Raw genomic sequence first — 20,092 nt, 5'->3', positions numbered from 1 at the left:
GGGGGCCCCAGGGGGGGACAGCGGCAGTTCTCCTGGGGGGACGCAGGGGCGCGGAGTAGACTCCCGCCGCCCCCATGCCGCCTTGTGCTCTCGCCAGCCGTCTCACCAGCTCCTCGGGCCGCCGGCCAATCCCAGCGCGGCCCGGGGGAGGGCATCACGAATGGTCCCGGGCCAGCGGTGGTGAACTCGGGGGGGGGGGGGGGGAGGGGGGAGAATGACGAGGGGTAGGCTCCCTCGAGAATTAAATAACAGGAAGCTAAGTAGGTACTCGCTGATGGCCCCGGGCCCTTCACATGAACTGGGCAAATGCCGGGTGGCACCGGCTTGGGAAACACAGCGCTCCCAGGCGCTAGGACAGAAATGAAGCACTCCCAGCGCTAGTAGCAGGAATACAGCTCTTCCAGCACTATAAGCAGGATGAAGCGCTCCCAAGCGCTACAGGTCAAAGAAAACAGCAAAGTCCAGAAAGAGTGTAGGAACTCAGGTGGAGCACAGCAGCACCTAGAAGGGAAAGGCCATCAGAAGTCCAGGAGCTGGTCAGGGCCCAGGGAGGCAAGCCAACCCTGAGCCAAGCAGCAGCACGCCCCTAGTAGATTCAAGTTGGGAACAAGAACATTTTCAGAGTGTCACAGCACCCTTTTTATACACAACATCCTTTGTCTAAAGGGGCAGGCAGGGGGAGAACCAGCTAGGACTGGTTATGGGGGATTCTTTTCACTGGCCAGGCTAGGGCCATCAGACGCACCCCAGGGGGTGGAGCCAGCATTGTGTGGGGAAAACCCAGCCTCATTCAGGATCCTCAACCCAGACTGTCAATCCACAAGCAGGCCCAGGCTCACTCCTCCCCTCACATCAGCATGCTAAACACTCCATTCACCACCGGGGCAGACCCTCCCAGACTCTTGGAGCCAGGCTCACCAGCCTGCCTCAGCCAATCACACGCCGGACACACATTACACAAATATGCCAACTTCTAAAAGTGGTGCTTCTGCACTAGACCCAATCATACCGCATATACCGTTGCGCAGCATTCAATCTCACGAGTTCACCCATACCAGACTCGACCCTGCACACCCTACGCATCGGGAACTACCAGGGACACATACATTCCCCATGCATTCCTATGGAAGGGCAGGTCTCTCTCTTCACATGCACTCAGAGTGGGAATCACCATCCCCAGGTTACATATAACAACAAAAACTTCAGGGGTGAACCTGCCAGAAGGGCCAAGTCCAACAGGGCGGCTCAACGTTTTAAGTTGCCAAGAGTCATAAGGGACGAGGATTGCTTCCTCTAAGATTTTAAAAACCAGCCATTTAAACCAGTTCATACTGTTCCTTTTATTGCCTTTATCTGGGCTGAAGGGATGAAGTTGATGCAGACCGCAAATTCACTACCGGCACAGATGCCCAGATTGAAAAAGAAATAGAAGGTGCCTGTTGGCTCTCCAGCGTGCATTATTGGACAGCCGAAACCGGATTCAGTGGTTACGCAGGCAGCTCAGCGCCGTTCTCTGAATCCTGCGTCTACTGTTACTGCCTCACCAGATCGCGACGATCGTCTAGATGCTATAGGCCTCAAATTTTCAACGATGGACTCCACCACAGTGAGAGCGGCCAATTCTTTGGCTATTTTGGGGCGTTACGACCGCTAGATGTGGGCAGACATGACAGCGTTTGTGGCTCTAGTTCAGGACGCTTGAAAGGCGGAAGCCTTGCAACTTCTCCAAGAAGGAGAGAGAACATCGGAGGAGATTGACTGTGCCGTCGATATTGCCTGTACTGGTTTCCGGAAGCTCGCTGGAGTGGCTGTTCTTCGCAGGCAAGGTTGGTTACGCTCTACATCCTTTCGCCAAGAAGTGCAGGCGAAGATACTGGATATGTAACAAAATAGGTGGAGGAGGGTCTAAGGTGAGTCAATATTTACAGACCTGACGGACAGTCTACACCCCCAAATACCATGTAGAAACAAACATGACTGTCAGCGGTCTAGATTATAAACAAAGGTAGAATAAAGAAACTGTCTGAAATAACGTCTGTGTCACTATGTACAGGAAATGAATCCCATCAGCCCACCCATATGGCGGAGCAGCATCATCATCATCTGGGACTTTTATGGATACTCGTATAGATAGGGAGACACACCTATTGAAATAGTGCGTTATTCTCCACTTCTCCGAGACCACCAGCGATGGATCCAACCATAAAAAGACAAAAGAGGGATGAAATGGTGTGAGATATTAATTGCAGTGAGAGAATGTGTAAACAAGTGCATAATTTAAAATTGGCTACCATGAAAACAACGAATAACTTTAATAGGGAACATTCATGGTATCAATGTTAAAACGAAAGTGTATGACAGTTTGACATAACTGCCAGGAAAAGATGGTATAGTGGTCAACATGTTTCTGCCATTTTACAGGGACATTCCCTTTTGGCTTTCATCAGGACCCAATAATAACTACGGCAAAAAGAAACTGTGCAGTGCAAAACAAAGTATTTACACCAAAACAAATGATACCGGGTATGATGTTGAACATGGAATATCTCATGCGTCTCTTTATCCGGTTCAAAATTCTACTGGATTCTTTCCCAATGATTCTTGGGAGTAAACCTCACCTCTCCTGGCCACTGCTCAGGAAATGGAGGCCCGCTCTCTGTACCTCTGGCCTCGTCCTGAGCCAAGGGGGGAGGTGGCTATACTGGATATGCCGTATGATTGCGAGTCATTTTTTGGAGCACATGTTAATGAGGCATTACAATCTATCAAAAAAGATACGGACACTGCTCGCTCTTTAGGAAATTTACAATTTCGGAAACAGCCCTTTCGAGGTGCACGTGGACGCGGCCCCGCTTCAGCCTTTCGAGGAGGAAGCAACCAATATCGCTCTTACAATCAAGGCAACCAACGCTACTCCAATAACCAGCAACAGTCTCCCCGTCAGCAGTCTTCTAAGACCTATAGGGGGAAATCTTCCTACAGAGGATCTGCTCCCAAGAGACAATGACTTGCCTTTGCCCCAAAAAGTTGGAGGTCGAATCTCCCTGTTTTGTTCTCAATGGTCCTCCATCACTTCGGACCGTTGGGCTCTGGACATTGTAGAGAAGGGCCATGCTTTAGAGTTCACTAAACTTCCTCCTCCCACTCCACCTTCCAGCCCACACCAAGGAACTTTCATCAAGTTCGCCTTATGATACAGAAGGGTGCCGTCTAAGTGGTGCCCAAGTCTCAAATGGGTAAGGGATTTTATTCCTGTTTTTTCCTAACCATCAAGAAGAACGGGGATTGGCGGCCGATATTGGATTTGCGAGCACTCAACAAATATCTCAAGTGCCAATCCTTCCGCATGCTAACGCTGTTGATCTTACACTTACTCTTAATGGGAGATTTCATGGCAACTATCGGTCTCCAAGACGCCTACTTCCATGTCCTTATTCTTCCGCTACATCGGAAGTATTTGTGATTTCCACGTGGGAAGGAGGGACTTCCAGTTCAAAGTACTGCCTTTCGGCCTACGCTCTGCCCCTCAAGTCTTAACAAAGGTGTTAGCTCCTTTGGTAGCTTATCTGCGTCTCCAGGGTGTCCAAATCTTTCCATACCTGGACGACTGTCTCCTAAAATCAGTCTCGCATGCAGTTGCTTCAAGACCCACGCCTTTTTTAGGAGGTATTTCGCTCCCTCAGACTTTCCATCAACACCGAAAAGTCCCAATTGCATCCAGCTCTCTGCAAGAATTTTTTAGGGGCCACGTTGGATACAACTCTTGCAAAAGCTTTTGTGTCTCAGGACCGTCAACAAAAGATACTTCAATTGGTGTCTCTTCTACGGACAAAACAGTCCATTTCAGTCCAACTATTAGTCATTTCTAGGGATGGCATCATCGTGCATTGCACTGATCCCAAATTGCAGACTACGGACACACCCCATTCAAGAACTGGATGGACAGTGGCGTCAGGTCACTGGTTCCTTCAACAACATAGTCTGTGTCACCGTTCGTATGAGGGCGGCTCTCAAATGGTGGGCGCAGCCATCCAATCTTTCGGCAGGGACTTCGTTCCTTTCCATCACTCCGGAACTTACTCTGACGGACGCCTCGTTGGAAGGATGGGGTGCACATCTTCAAGGCCTGTCCATAAAGGGCAAGTTGACTCTGCCTCAGAGAGCTCGGCACATCAACATGCTGGAGTTGATGGCCATTTTTCTAGCGCTCAAGTCATTCCATCCATTGATTCAAGGAGAGTTAGTCCTTATTCAAACGGACAACACAACCAGCATGCATTATATAAACAAGCAGGGCGGAACAAAATCTCCAATCTCGTCTCAACTGGCGCAGTCGATCTGGGACTGGGCTCTAAGTCACCACATCACTCTCACTGCAGTTCATCTTCCAGGTGTCTCCAACATCCTAGCGGATTCCCTCAGCAGGTCCACGTCATCGACCCACGAGTGGGAGTTACATCAACCAACACTCAAGTTGATTTTTCAGCGATGGGGTCGTCCGTCGCTGGATCTCTTTGCCACACCAGAGAACCGGAAATGCCCATCTTACGAAAGCTGGCATCCCCACCGAGGGTCACAGGGCAATGCCCTTTTGATGAATTGGTGCAATCTGTTTGCTTATGCTTTTCCTCCAATCCCTCTGGTGCCTCGAGTATTGTGGAAGATGCAGAGACAACCTTGCCACATTCTTATGATCACTCCAAGATGGCCTCGACAGGCATCGTTCTCGGAGCTGCTTCTTCTATCCCAGTGCGAGCCCATCCTTCATCCTCGGATGGACCTCCTCACGATGGACATGGGTCCGGTTTGCCATCCGGACCCCTCCTCTCTGAATTTATCAGCCTGGAACCTGAGCACCTTGAATTTGCCCATCTAACCATCCTGCCAGACTGTAGGGACATACTCGCTCAGGCCAGAGCTCCGTCAACTGTTAAAACCTACAAGCTTAAATGGAAAAGGTTCTGCCATTGCTGCGCAGCTGCGGGTGTCCATCCCATTCGTTCCACGCCTGCGCAGCTCCTCCCGTTCTTTTTGCAACTGGCTTAGTCCGGGCTTTCTCATTCAACTTTGAAAGTTTATCTGGCGGCAATTTCCCGCTTCCGCCAGGATGGCTCCACCTCACTCTGTTCTTCCAGGATAATACGTAAATTTTTTCAAAGGATTGTTTCGCAAATTCATACCAATTCGGCGCCCTCCTCCTACTTGGCACCTTAACATAGTCTTAGCACAACTAATGAAGGCACCATTCGAACCTATACACAAGGCAGACCTGAAGTTTCTCACTTGGAAGGTTCCTCTTCTCCTTGCGCTGACATCATCACGTCGCATAAGTGATCTTCATGCCTTCACTATAAATCCTCCTTTCCTTCAATTTCAGCCAGACTGTGTAGTGCTTCGCACTAATCCCACCTTCCTGCCTAAGGTGCCTTCGGATTTCCACATCAACGAACCGGTTTTCTTAAAGACTTTCTTTGCTAACCCACAGTCTCCAGCAGAGCAGCGCTTGCACCCCTTGGACATTAAAAGGTGCTTAAAGTTTTACATCAGCAGAACGGCCCCTTTTCGCAAAGCGGATTAACTGTTCATAGCTTATGGACGCTTCCACAAGGGGCGTCCAGTTACCAAACCTACTATTGCTCGTTGGGTTTCCCCTACAGTCTTCAGTGAGGGCCCATTCCACCAGGTCGATGTAGTCTTCAACTGCCCTGTTCGCCGGTGTGCCGCTGCATCAGATCTGCAGAGCAGCCACGTGGTCCATCAGGCACACGTTTACGAAACACTACTGCCTGGGTGCCATCAACGAAGCAGATACTGCAGTGGGACAGGCTGTGCTTTGCAATCTTTTTCAATAAGGTGAGCCTCTGTCTTCCCTCCTCCATTATGGTTTACCATTTTACTGTATGGCTTGCATGACTTTATATATATTTTGGTCTTATAAGTCTGTTCATGTGTATCATGACAATGGAAGCCTTTTCGGCTATTACTGCTTTCTATCCTATATTCAAGCATGTGAATCTATGAAAGACACCCTAATACTGGAGAAGAACAATCGTTACTTACCTGTAAACAGGTGGTTCTCCAGTATTGGTATCTTTCATAGATTCACATGCGACCCGCACACCTCCCCTCAGAGGCTCACTTCTCCTCATAGACTCTGGTCATTCTTGTGCTACGAAAATCCGAGTTACTGAGCTCTGAGGAGAAGGTTCTGGAGGGCTGCTGGCGCCTGATTGGCTACAGTTTGGACCAACATAATGACAGGAATAAACTAAGTGTCTTTTCTCTCCAAGAATTCCTATGTGGAATTATGTCTAGGCGTTTACTACTTTTTTTCTAATGTGTATTTCATGTGTTATGTTTTTACATATACATATTATGAGTATGTTATTGCTATTTTATTAACTGTGGGACTCCCACTCCGACAACGGGGAATATTCAAGCAAGTGAATCTATGAAAGACACCAATAATGGAGAACCACCTGTTTACAGGTAAGTAACAATTGTTCATCCTCGCGGATGACGTCAGGGTGGAGTCACGTGGTGCCGTCCAGGGATGCTGTGGCAAAGTTTTCCGGATCCAGTCTCACGCCTGGGGATAATTCTACGTTAAGGAATCTGAGGCTGGAATCGTCTCTACCAGATACATCGTGACCGGAGGTATGTAACTCATACCTCTTTCTGTCCCTCATAGAAATTGTTGTGCTCATTTCATGCCCAGAGGCACATAATGCAGTACATATATAACAATATAATTATTATATGGAAAGCATATATTCAGAATTAGATGGTGCAGTAACTAGCTCAAATTTGGTGGCTCTGCACATCAACATTTGTATTTAATTACTCCTTCATGTGCAGTTTTTTGTTGCAAAATGTGTTTACTTTTAGTTCAGTTTCCAAAATGGTGTAAAACATTGTAGTCACGTTTGTGTGGAGGTACTGTGGGTGTTGTCTTGAAGGATCTTTCTCCTTTGCTTTTGCTTCAGTGCAGTCATTCAAGTGTTTAGATGCAATGTTGTTCCATTTCTTCTGCAGGTGCTTCTGATGTTGACGAAGTTTACAGCACTATGAAGGATGCCTTCCACTGTGTTGACCACTATCCACCGAGTATACTCTACGCCCAACTGTGCCAGCTCATGGCACTCTGTTCGGGGAGCCATGATCCATACACTACAGCTTATCTAGTATCAGAGTCTGTGGCAGTCACCACCCGGCATCAGCTGATTAGCAATATCCACAGGAAGCTGCGGTGAGCTGGTCCTTATGAAACATGGGCATTATGTTGGCTGTATGAAAGTAGGAGTGGGTCAAAAGATGAATGGAGGATGCATGAAACTATGAACAGATGAATGCAATGCTATTTAGACTTTGAGTAGTGAGACCGTTGCATGCCATTAGGCTAGGGGATCAGAAGCTAGGGTTCATGGCACCAGGTGAAGCAAGGTGCAAAACCAAACTGGGGTTCAGAATTTGAGGGAATCACTAAAACTGTTAAGTGCATGGAATTGGCCATTGTGTGTGGTGGGTGTCGGACACTGTTTAAATGTGGTTCGAATACTCTGGAGGACTTGTGCCAAATATGGCTGTGTGAATTAGATTTCCTGATTGATACTTCCAACCACAGATCATTCACCTTTAGAAGATATCCAGGCACCAGACTGGTTTTGGAAGATTTAAACCGCATTGCTCCCAGGTGCTGGTTGGTGGCACTGTGCGACTCCACATGTACTTAGTTCTACCCCAGAAGTTTCAATGGTACCACATCATGTTTGCAACAGTTAATTTCTTTTGGTACCTGGATACCCTGAATTTCTCAATTGACTATTTTTTTCTGAAACTTAATCTGTTCATTGTTCAAGGTAACTGTATCCTCTTAAGACTTCAGGGTTTAAGACTTGTAGGAACTTTGGCAAATAAATATCTGACCGATTTCACCACCCCACCCGAGATATTGCTGTGTTTAGGTTCGGGCATGACTCCAAGTCCTGTGAGGAGTAGCGCCTTACGAGTCCAAAGGTGTTTCAGCACACAAAGCTATACGTCGCCGAACACTGAAAGAAGTGACAAAAAGCTTAAAGTAGAATGTGCAGACCCCTCCTGTTCTCAGGGGTGTTCAGAAATTAAGTCCTTGTCTCAGTCCAGGTCTTCTGGTAAGTCAGAGTGCTAGCATGAAAACAAGCGGGATGTGTCAGTCCTGCGACTCAGCCCCAGGAGTCACAAGGATATAAGGTCTAGCTCCTGGTCCACAACCGTTGAGCCAATTCCAATGCTGATCTTGATAAACCCTGAGTTTCTGGAGACCGCGCAGCAGATTGATGCTTTCAAAGAGGCCATGTTGCACATCTTTTGAACTAGTCGGGAACCCTATGCAGCCTCTTTAGGCCCCAAGGATCCGTCGAGACCTCCAGTCTGCTTACTGTTAGGGGGTTTGCTGTTGGTGCCACCTGTGTCTCCTGTTCTGCCTTGGGTTCCTCACGGATGCTGGAGCCAACTTTCAGTCTTGTTCTGAAATTCAGACTGGTCCCTTCGAAAGAGACCGTGCCAGAGGAAAACTGTTTCTATAGTAGTTTAGGTCTTACTCCAAATTGAATTTGTCCCGGCCCTAGCAGAGTTCACATCCCAAAACCGAACCGACACACCTGATCCTCATCCCAGTCTGACTGACAAAATCTTCCATCTGCCTCAGTCACATACTAGCGCTCCACAACTCTGTCTGATTCTGGTCAGTCAATCGGTATTTCGTGATGACAATGGAGATGGGGACTGTTTCCCCCCCCACACTAGGTCAATGACGACCTATATGTCGACTTACAGAAGGCCCGTGACTTGGACACTTCCCTGGACACTGAGATTTGTTTTCTCCACTTGCTCCTTCAACAGAAGTGTACTTTGCTGTGGTGATCAAATGGCTAGCGGGGGTTTCTTGACTTACGGTTGCCAACTTTGGATGTCAAAACTAATGTCTTAACTAAAGTTTTACAAACTGCTCAAGCGCCCTTTAGCCCTCACTTCAATTAACGAAGTCCTGAGTTGTGCCCTCTTATAGGCACTTAGTATAAGCCATGTTCTGTCCTCCAGTGAACAGGAGGATGCTGGGTGTCTCTTCAGTCTAGAAAGATCGGTGGTTCAGGCTTACCCCAGTCGGGTGAACCCCCAACTCATTCCGTAAAACTCACCCAGAAACCCAAAATAAAACCAGGAATTTAGGAAGAAAATGTTCCCTTTGGCCAACCTAGCCCAGCTGATCACGGTTTGCTGGAGAGATTTCCAAGCTCTATCGGACATGATTGTTTAGATCTGGTTAGTAGTTTGCAAGGAATTCCAGGCCAACCGGCTATAATCATCCAGGATAGTCTAGATACTGCAGAATACATAGTCTGAGCTGGACACTGCAGACTACTTGTGCGGAGCAAGTGGCACTAGTGTGGTGCTTGGACGGCTACTTGTGGGAAGCAGACTCTCTATATACTATACCAAAATTAGCTATAGCTATAGTGTGCAATGTCCAGTGGTTCCCAGGAGGCTTTACAGAGACTAAAGTAGATAATATTAATGCTCTCTATTGTAGTAGTGCGGGCTCGCAGTTAGGCGTATCAAAGGGTAGTGTTAAGCATTTGTTGTACACACAGTGGCAATAAATAACACACTCAATGAATAAATCAAAGACCATTTTATAAAAATAGTACTTGGTTATATTTATTTTGCAGAACCACAGAACGTTGTCTTGGGTAATTACGTTTTGCAATAGAAATACATTTCAATGTAAAAAGGGCAATTTTCAGACTTTGCAATGTTAACCTATGCGAGGAAGAAAACATTCAGCATACATATAGGTAACATCGACTTACAAGACCAGTCTTTGATAGCTAAGATCAGTATTGGGTAAAGTTCATTTTGGCACCAACAGTGCACCACCAGCAGCACAGGAGGCGGCTGGGTGCAGGGTGCAAGTATGAGGCCATGCAGAGACTGCAGGCAATGTCTGAGACCAGGAGAGTTTGTCTCATGGTGGATTTGGGCTCTGGAGTGCTGGGGAACCTTGCTGGGACCAGTGGGCCACTTTGACTTGTGCCTGAGGTATCCGGTGCAGTGGTGGAACTGGGGTAGGCTTTGCTGTTCTTCAGGCCAGATTTATTTCTTTGGAGATGGTTGCTTGGTGAACAGTTTGCTGTTCTCAGGAGTTCTTAGTCTTGGTCTTTATTGGAGGCAGGCAGTCCTCCCAATGTTCTAGAGGTTGCTGGGCAGCAGGACGACCTTTGGCTCAGAATTGTCGAGGGTTGCAGACAAGCCGGTAGGGCTGGGGCCAAGTCAGTAGTTCTCTGCAGTATACTCTGCTGGTGCGGCTCTGTGGGTATTCGGATCTTGGGTAGTCAGGAACTGAAGTTCCGGGTCTGGGGATAACACGAAAATACTAGATTTAGGGGCGTTACAAGGGAGTGACAGGTAGTGGACAATGAACCCCCTACTTGGTGTGTCTACATGCTCAATTATACCCACCTCCTGTGAGAGGGGGACATAGACCTAACCCTGATTGGGTAAGTGCCACCATCTTCAAGATGGTGGCCACAGAAAAGTGTACTTCCTCACCTCCAGCACCTGAGGGGTGGACTTGGCAGAGAGGGGCACACTAAATCTTTCCATGTTTTCTCGCCTATCCGCTTTCCAAAAAGGGGGTAAGGACAGGAAGGGGGCCTGCTCCCTCTAACAGGAGAGGCTGGGGTCGCATTACAAAGGAGGCAAGGCCTCTGAAGCTTCCCGCCACGAATGGCTCTTCCTGACCAGGGATAGGTGTGAACATCTCCATCCAGGAAAGGCATAGTTCTCGAACTTGAGTGCGCAGGCCCTCTCCCCATGAGGTCAACACTTTCTGGTTCTAGCAGGCTGGCTCAGGTCAGTCTGTGATCACACTTAGGATTGATAGGTTTCCGGGGACGCCGCTAAGGGGTCCTCTTTGTTCAACTTTTAATAAGTGTCACAAATCAGTGCAGGTTTATTATGCTGAGAAGTTTGGTACTAAATATCCCATACTTCAATGAGGTCATCATGGAGCTGGGGAACTTGTAATGACAAGTGCCCAGCCCATGTACTTATTATGACTTCCCTGGTCACATGCAGTATCCAGGAATTGACAAGGATATATCTGAAGGAGACTAATATAGATTCCTTACCTTGGAATTACCCCCAGGCATCAGACTGGATCTGGAGAATTCTTCTTAAGCAGTACCCCTAAGCATCGGTAGGGGGCAACGGTAGACTCCGCGTTCGTCGTTAGCGTCGTGATAGCCGGAATGATGTAGCGGTATCTAATTAGATGCCGTCTCTGCGCACGAACGTCCGTTCTTTATTTTTCTCCTTAGTAATTTTTTACTATTTTTTTTGTCTTTTGTCGACTTTTTCAGAGTTGTTTCACTCGTGGTGCACAGAGGGATGTCCCATCGACGGACCAGCTTCAAACCTTGTGACTCCTGTTGTAAGTTGATGTCGGTTATGGACCCACATCTAGTGTGCCTCTGGTTTCTGGAGCGCCACTACGACCCAAAGTTGTGCTCAGGCTGTAGCGCCATGAATCTGAAGACTTGGCGGGAGCGGTCCCGAAAGCATCTGTAGGCTCGACAGTCAGCTTTGCGTCGCTTGAGGACCTGGTCAAGATGGAGGTTGCGGGACCGGTCTCAGTCACCACCATCACACCTCAGCAAAGTCTTCGGGTAAGTCGAAGCACAAGAACAAGGCAAAGAAGCACCGTCGCTCTCTGCCTTCTCCCCGTCCGTCGGCCGACTCTGGATGCGGAAGGCGTCCTTCGGCAGTCGCCGCGGAGCCTCATGGGTCAGCTCTGAGCTTCCCTCCCTTCCCAGGAACGGAGAGACCCCAGCTCAACTTCGTACCTTTTTCAAAGCCCTCCACTTCATATTTGGGCAGCAGACTACGCCAGCTTGCCTTCGGCCCACGCAAACTTGGCTGGGGGTTCTAAGCCTTCGATGCTGGAGGCTCCAGCCCCGGTGCAGCAGGGCCCCCAGGGATCCAGGCCTGATCCGGGTTGGTGCCGGTCAACCTTACAACACCTCCTCTGACACAGATTCCATTGACCCCTGCCCCCTCAGTCGTCGGATGTGTCCCCGGCTGGTGTTGACCCTGGCATGCCCCACGACTTGGACACGGAGCCGGACCTGCGGCGACCGGTACTTTTGCACTACTGTTCAATCCTGATGTTCCTTTTCGCCCTGAGTGGCTGCCAGATGAGGGTGAGGAGGGCTGGAGGGGTCTATTGACCCTCTGGCAGACCAGCCTGAAGAGCCAGACTGGATAGAGGAACTGGATGAGGCCAGTGGCTTGGATACATCCCCAGACCTTGTATGCTTTCTCCCCCTACCGTGGCTACGGAGGATTGAGCCTCCTACGCAGTGGTGTTGCGTAGAGCAGCTGAGGCTTTGGGCCTTGGGCTACCTATGGTGGCAGTCTGGATCAACCTCCTGACTGGGGTGCTTTAACCAGCAGCTGCCTCTTCGGGCCCCTGCTGCCATTCAATGAGGCCCTCACGGACATCCTCCTGGGCACTTCGTCCAAGCTCAGCACAGGGGTTCCTGTGGATAGGATGATTGCCCAACGCCACCGGCTGGCCCCATGTGACCCTATTTTCCTCTCCCAACACCCTAACCCTGAGAGCTTGGTGGTCCAAGCCTCAACGTCCAAAGGTGCATTCCCTACTTCTCCCCCAGATAGGGAATCCAAGAGGCTGGATCATCTTGGGAAGATATTTTTTTCTGCCAGCTTATGACTACGGTCGGTGAACACTGCATGTATCTTGGACCGTTACACCCACTCTGTGTGGGACACGGTTGCACAGGTGCTGCCACAGGACCCGGAGGAGGCCTGGACCATACTCTCCTGTGCGGACGCTGAAGGGAGAGATGCAGTAAAGTTTGCCATTCGCTGTGGGCTGGACAGCGCCAATTCCCTAGGCAGGACGATTTCAGCGTCTGTAGCCCTGAGACGCTATGCCTGGCTGAGGTTCACTGGCTTCTTGGGCGATGTCCAATCAACCGTTTTGGACATGCCTTTTGATGGCCATCGCTTGTTTGGCAAAAAGGCGGACAGCGCCCTAGATTGCTTCAAGGATTCTAGTGCTACGGCCAGATCCTTGGGCCTCGCTACTACCTCTCGCCCTACGTAGTCTGCTTTTCACCCCTTTCGTGGCTACGGAAGGGGTGCCCCAGCACTTTCAGCCCAGAGCAACAGGCCTGCGCAAACTGCCCATCCTCTGCTCAGCCGGGGACGTGGGACCCAGAGCCGTGGGTCTGGGGGCCAGCGCTTTGGCCAGTCCACTAGTGCCACCTCTACAGCAGCCACTAAAGTTTCCTAGTCTGACCTTTCAGGGAACCTGTTGCCAGTGGGCGGCAGGATCCGCCATCACCTCCCCCACTGGCACCACATAACGTCGGACAAGTGGGTTTTGAAGATAGTCTAAAGGGGCTACTCCCTCCCTTTAGAGACTACCCCTCCCTCCATGCCACCACCACTCCACTCCGTGTCAGAGGACCACTTGGCCCTTCTCCGCCAGGAAGTTACGGCTCTCTGGGCCAAGGGAACTATTGAGCAAGCCTGTCCCAGAAGTTGGTCGTTGTTACTCCCACTACTTCCTGGACAAAGGCCTGCGTCCTATCTTGGATCTCAGTAATGTCAACCGCTTCCTCCGGATGGAGAAGTTAAAAATGTTAACATTAGCTCAGGTCCTTTCTACCCTCAACCCTGGAGACTGGATGGTAGCGTTGGACTTACAGGATGCTTATTTCCACATCCCCGTCTTGCCGGCCCACAGGCATTACCTACGGTTCACGGTAGACCACAAGCATTTTCAGTTTACCATGCTCCCCTTTGGCCTTACCTGCGCCCCTCGGGTGTTCACGATAGTGATGGCTGTGGTCGCGGCTCATATATGTACAGATCAGGGGTTCCAGTCTTCCCCCATCTCGACGACTGGCTGTTGAAGGCAGGCTCACCCCAGGCTGTCTTCTCCCACCTTCAGACCACGGCCGACCTCCTGCATTCGCTGGGGTTCACGATCAACGTGACGAAGTCACACCAGACTCCCTCTCAGAAGCTCCTTTTCATCAGAGCAGTTATGGATACAGCGCAGTTTATGGCTTATCCTCCCGAGCAGCGAGTCTGGGATATTCGGGCTATGAAACCGATGTTTCAGCCTGTATCACGGATTCCAGTGAGTGACTCGGAGACTGCTGGGCCTCATGGCCTCCTGCATCCTTCTGGTGGATCATGCCAGGTGGCATATGGGGGCTCTGCAGTGGGACCATAAGTTCCAGTGGGCACAGCATCACGGGAATCTTTCTGATGTCTTACAGATCTCAGAGGGCACTGCACACCAATTGCAGTGGGGGCTAACGAACCAGGATTGGGTCAACAGCAGGTCCCTCTCCCTTCCCCAACCCTACTTTATAGTGGTGACGGATGCGTGGCCACTTGGGGGAGGCGGAGATCAGAGGCTTCTGGTCTCCAGCGGAGTCCAGGCTCCACATAACCTGCTTGAGCTCCGGGTAATTATTCTTGCACTGAAAGCATTCCTTCTGTCAAGGGAAGAGTAGTGCAGGTGTTCATGGACAAAACCACTGCCATGTGGTACTGCAAGAAACAGGGTGGGGTGGGGTTTGTGGACCCTATGTCAAGAGGCTCTTCGCCTTTGGTCATGGCTGGAACATCAGGGCATGTCCCTGGTGGTTCAACTTCTGGCAGGTTCCCTGAACGCCAGGGCGGACGAACTCAGCTGCCGGTGCATGAAGGATCACAAATGGAGTTTTCACTCTGAGGTGGTGCAAGGACTTTTTCAGCAGTGGGGAGAGTCTTGGTTAGATATTTTTGCCACCGAAGAAAATGCGTAATGTCTGCAGTTCTGCCCGTTGGCATTTCTAAGGCGGCACTACATTGGTGGCGCTTTTCGTTGCGAGGCGAATTGCAGTCTTGTATACACTTTTCCGCCTAAACCACTTCTGCCTAGAGTGCTGAAGATCAAGCGTGACTGGGCCCAAGCCATTTTCGTGGCTCCAGATTGTATACGTAGAGAAAGGTGCCCCTTTGCTTTTAAGTCCAAGAGGAGGGGGAAAATAACAAATGTGAGATAAAAACCTCTGATCTGACCTATTTCATTTCAACATTGGCAGATGCTCAAATTACGACATTTCCCCCTAGACGGAGTTTTATCGTATATCATTTTTGGTGTGATTTTATTATTCATCAAACACTTGTGTTTTTTCTTTTTTTTTGTATATAAATCTTTTTTTATGCTCGGTCATAAAAACATATACAAATATTCACAAATTCATGATTTTTGTGCTATTACACTTTAAAGGATCAAATCTCCAAATTGTGGTAACCCCCACACAAAGCCATCATACCTCCATTCTCACCTTTCATCCTCAACACAAGAAGTGACAATAAAATAGCACAAAAAAGAAATTTATGTCCAAAAAAGAAAAAATACAAGTGTTTGATAAAAAATAGAATCATAACGTGATAAGACTCAGTCTATGGGGAAATGTCGTAATTTGAGCATCTGCCTATGCTGAAATTAAATTGGTCAGATCAGAGGTTTTTCTCTGTCGTGGCTCCAGATTAGGCACGGAGAATCTGGTATCCCGAGCTCTTAAACATGGCCATTGATCCTCCGATCCGAATGCCTCTTCGGGAGGATCTTCTGTCGCAGCAACAGGGGACGGTCTTCCACCCAAACCTCTCCAGCCTCCACCTCCTTGCGTGGGGATTGAGCGGGGACAGTTGACAGCTTTTGACCTTCCTCCTGAAGTCGGTAATGTCATCTTGGCAGCCAGGCGTCCCTCCGCTAAAACGGTATACTCCTGTAGATGGAACAAATTTGTGGTAGGTGCGCCGCAAAGGCTGTGGATCCCCTTTCTACTCATCTTTTTCCAAGGTACTCCTCTTAATTCTTTATTTGACCCAGCAGGGCTCTGCTTTGGGTGCCCTTAAATGCTATCTTTCGGCCATTTCTACCTTTCTTCTCCTTTCTGGTCAGCCTTCTCTTTTCAAGCCCCCTATTGTAAATAGATTTCTTAAGGGCATTACTAATCTCTTTCCTCCTATTCCTTTCGTAATGCCACAGTGGGACTTGAATCTGGTCTTAACTTACCTTGTGTGCTCCTTTCGAACCACTACATAATTGTTCTCTCAGACTCTTGACCTTGAAGACTGCTTTTCTGGTTGCCATCACCTCTGCTCGCAGGGTGAGTGAGCTTTCAGGTTCTTTCTTCTAAACAACCTTTCCTTGCTTTCTTCCCAAAGTGGTTACCTCTTTCCACATAGTACAGACCATCACTTTGCCCACCTTCTTCCCGCCTGCATCCTTCTAAAGAGTAGAGACTCCACCGCCTGGATCCAAAACGTGCGCTATCATTTTATCTGGATCGCACAAAACAATTCCAGGTGGATGATCAGCTCTTTGTTGGTTTTTTAGGCGCTAAGAAAGGTCGGGCTGTGCAGAAACAAACCATTTCACGGTGAATCGTTCTTTGCATTAAAAATCTGTTATTTCTCGGCGAAAAGGGAGCCTCCAATAGGGTAGCGCGCCCTTTCCACCAGAGCGACAGCAGCCGCTACTGCTTTGGGACGTGGAGTCCCTCTCGGTGACATCTGCTAGGCAGCCACGCGGGCATCCTTGCACTAAACATTACTGCGCTGGATAGCGAAGTCTGGAGAGACAGCTTCTTTGATTGTTCAGTTCTCCAAAATATCTAGTGAAAAATGGGTATCAAGGAAACGTATGTATTTATGAAAAAGATCAGATATGGAGTTTAGGAGCGGTGGTTATTTGTACAGCTCTGATTTTGTAGGTCCCCATATTAGCATATGATTCAGAGGGCATTTTTCAAAATGTCTTTCTTACACACTGACTTACATTTTGAAGGTGCAAATCCAATTGGTAATAAAATGTTCTACTATGCTATTTTCCCAGATTTCTCCCTATAAAAGTGGTACCTCAATTGTGCGGGTAGGCCTAGTGCCCATGAGAGGAAAAATGGAGCATGGGCGCATCACATTTTTCCACACGAAACTGACTCCTTTTTAGGTCTTGCCTACGCTGTGCGCATGTGCCGCATAGGAAAGAGACCTGTAGCCATCGATTGCATTTTTCAGGTTAAAAAGTGCACGCGTTCCATTGCCTTCAATGGCAACGTGTTCTCGTATGGCAATTCCCTTGCGGGAGGGAGCTTTGGCAACATATGTTTGTAATTAACTTAAAAACACATGCCCCTGGCTCGCTCCCGCAAGGGAATCTCGCAGGCCTCCTCCTCTCTCCCTCCCCCCTACTGCCAATGGGAGGCGCACGCTTGTTTTCTGTAGCCAGCAGATGGTAGCGTTTGCAGCACCAAGCACTGTGTTCCTTTATTCGTAAAGCACTCACAGCCAACTAAATTATCAATTTGCAACATAGTAGTGTGAATTATCATGTATAATGTTATCTGGGTATTCTCATGTGTAATGTTATCTGGGTATGTGTGCCGATCTGCATAAATCACTTTGTGCTCTTGCATCTGTGTAAGATCAGTGCAACTGTGTTTGTCCTTCCCTTTAACCCCATACCTACTCGCTTTGTCAATTCTTGTTTAACACGGCGATCTAGAGGTTAAGTTGTGTTGCTATTTAAAGGTGATTATGCAGAGTGTCTTTTCCTCACAAAAGCGTGGTAAGCTCCAGGCAGTCTTTCTAGTTTTCAGAAGTGAAAAAAAACGGTTTACATTTGTTCCTTGCCCTACTTTAACTGGGGACGGGTGAACGAGTGGCAATGCATTACAACCACCATCCCTTTCAGTGCTTAATCACAGCTTTGGAAGGAAGTGACATGTAGTGGTGGGGAGACGCTGCGCGAGAACCACTTTTTTTTCTGAGCCCACCCCATAGGGTGGAGTCAGGATTTTGTTTCAGTGCTGGCTGATTTACAGCTCACACAAAGTAGTTGCATTTTCAGTGGCTGAGCTGCCTTTTCTCCCATTCAGTCTTAAGTACACATGTCAAGGTCTGAGACTGGCAGACACAAGGTACGTAGCATCCTTCAAACAGAAGTTTCCGTCTTGTTAACATGATCGATTCAACAGATCTTTACTTGTAGGTACGTTGGGTCATTGATAGCCGTTAGCCCGTGCAGGCATTTACTGACAAACTTACCCCCGTTTGTGCATAATCCCAGACCAGGGGGGGACCTTGTTTCACATTTAAAGCGTGTGTATTGTAAAGGGGGAGCGGAGGCAAGTTAATGCAGGAAATTGTACCTTTATCACTTTGCTTATTACTTTCATGTATTATTGCTTTACGTCGGGTGCCTGAAAGACTAGAATGTTCTCATTACAGGTTTCACCCGTGTGTCTCGTGCAGCTTGGGCTCCCATGGTGCTTCCATGGTTACCACAAAAATACTGTGAACACCGCCCTAAAACAACAAGGAAACGACCCATGCCACATTTTCTATGTGAAACCTATTTTACTCAGATGGGGTGTGGTGTTGAATGTTTATAAGCCAGCATGGCTTGCTTTTGCAGTTCACTGTCCTGTCCCCACCCATACCCCCTCTTAGCTTCTGAATGAGACAGGGTGGCAGGAGAGGATTGGTGGTAATGATAGATGCAGGGGCTGCCAAGGAAACCAAGCATTGGCATAGCCAATAGGTCTCGCCTTTGGAACCTTATAAGTGTTTAGCCATGCAACAGTAAATGTTGTTGCACCGAGGATGAGATACTTGAGGTCCCATAGGTGAGACCTATTAGCTATGCCAATGCTTGTTTGCAATGTGGCCAGCTTTGATTTTGGCCTTAGCTCACCTGGCACCCAGAGAGCCTAGCAAACCTGTACATGTTTGTAAACAAGACACCTATTCGATTCTAGAGTGGGGTGTCTTGTGTGGCTTCACCCCGCCCGTTTCCTTACGCAGAAGCCTTTCCAAACATGAAATGTAGACTAAAGAGATATTTTTCTCACATTTCAGTGCAGGAAGGTTCAGGAATCTGGGGAGATTCACAAATTTCATACCACCCAGATTTACTAAATGTCTCCCAATAACAGTACCCCACTTAATTATTATGTATTTTAATTAAAGGTTTTATATAGCGTTGGCTAGACCCAGGGGTTTCACAGCACTTTACAGAATCAAGAGCAAGGCCATAATCAATGGAACAATGGTTACATACAAAATGACAATAAGCAAAGTGAAAATCTACACAGAAACCGCAGCAAGGCAATAATCTTAGGCTCAAGGGTTACATACGGTTAAAAATAAGGGAAGTGTAACAGGAACACACATTAATATATATACAATTAAACATTTGTAGGGACATGATGGATGTAGTTACTGAAATGGGATCCTAACAATTAACAATTAACAATTATGGGGACATAGTGCTGGCTAGGCTAGAGCCGGCGATAACAGAGCCATGTACATAAAACTACAGAAATAAGGTTAGATTAAAAATAAATGAGGGACCATGGAGAGCAAGGGAAGCAGAGCAATAAGGTGAATACTAAGAAACGAAAGACCAGCAGATGAATGACCTGATCACATGAGCCTAATATAAATCAGGTTTGGTTTGATTCATGGGCTCCAGTATTTATTGAGGAGATGGTGTTTCAGGTCCATGTGAGTGGGCCAAGAGACCTCCACACAAAAGGCCCTAAAGCTCTACGTAGAGATCAGCGATCGGGTTAGCTGCTGTGTTCCGCTGCCCACCATGAAACCTAAGATTCACAGATGTGTTTGAAAACTAGGCAACCAGGGAATTCCATGTTGGTGGTCCTTTCGTGAATCCCACAAGGTTTTTTTACCGACAATGCCATGCACACCCCGAACTTTGGCTGAAATCTCATTTTCCTTACATTTTTTATGGAAACCTCCAGAATTGGGAGGAATCCAAAAAGTTACTAGCACTCCGCTTTCCCCCACTTGTCCTTATTAACACTGCAGTCCAACTTGTGTGGCTGGGCCTAGTGCCTGCGACCTGAAATGATCCAGACAAGGTGAATGGGAGTTCCACTGTGGGATTTCCAGTAACCCTGGTTTGAGCCATTACTGTCCCGATTCTTGGAGA

The 20,092-nt window shown here is 48.2% G+C and overlaps 1 protein-coding gene across 1 annotated transcript in view; it reads left to right on the top strand.

Annotated features, from left to right (window-relative positions):
• Positions 1-20,092, top strand: part of ESPL1 (extra spindle pole bodies like 1, separase) — a 600,179-nt gene that overhangs the window by 401,427 nt on the left and 178,660 nt on the right. Inside the window, exon 21 of the mRNA XM_086929411.1 lies at positions 7,036-7,249. Coding sequence (XP_086785537.1) covers positions 7,036-7,249 — 214 coding nt within the window. The remainder of the gene's footprint in view (positions 1-7,035; positions 7,250-20,092) is intronic.

Source organism: Lissotriton vulgaris, chromosome 1_1, assembly GCF_964263255.1.
Source record: "Lissotriton vulgaris chromosome 1_1, aLisVul1.2, whole genome shotgun sequence".
Lineage (NCBI taxonomy): Eukaryota > Metazoa > Chordata > Amphibia > Caudata > Salamandridae > Lissotriton > Lissotriton vulgaris.
Note: the sequence above shows the minus strand (reverse complement) of the source record. Positions and strands in the feature narration are given on the sequence as shown.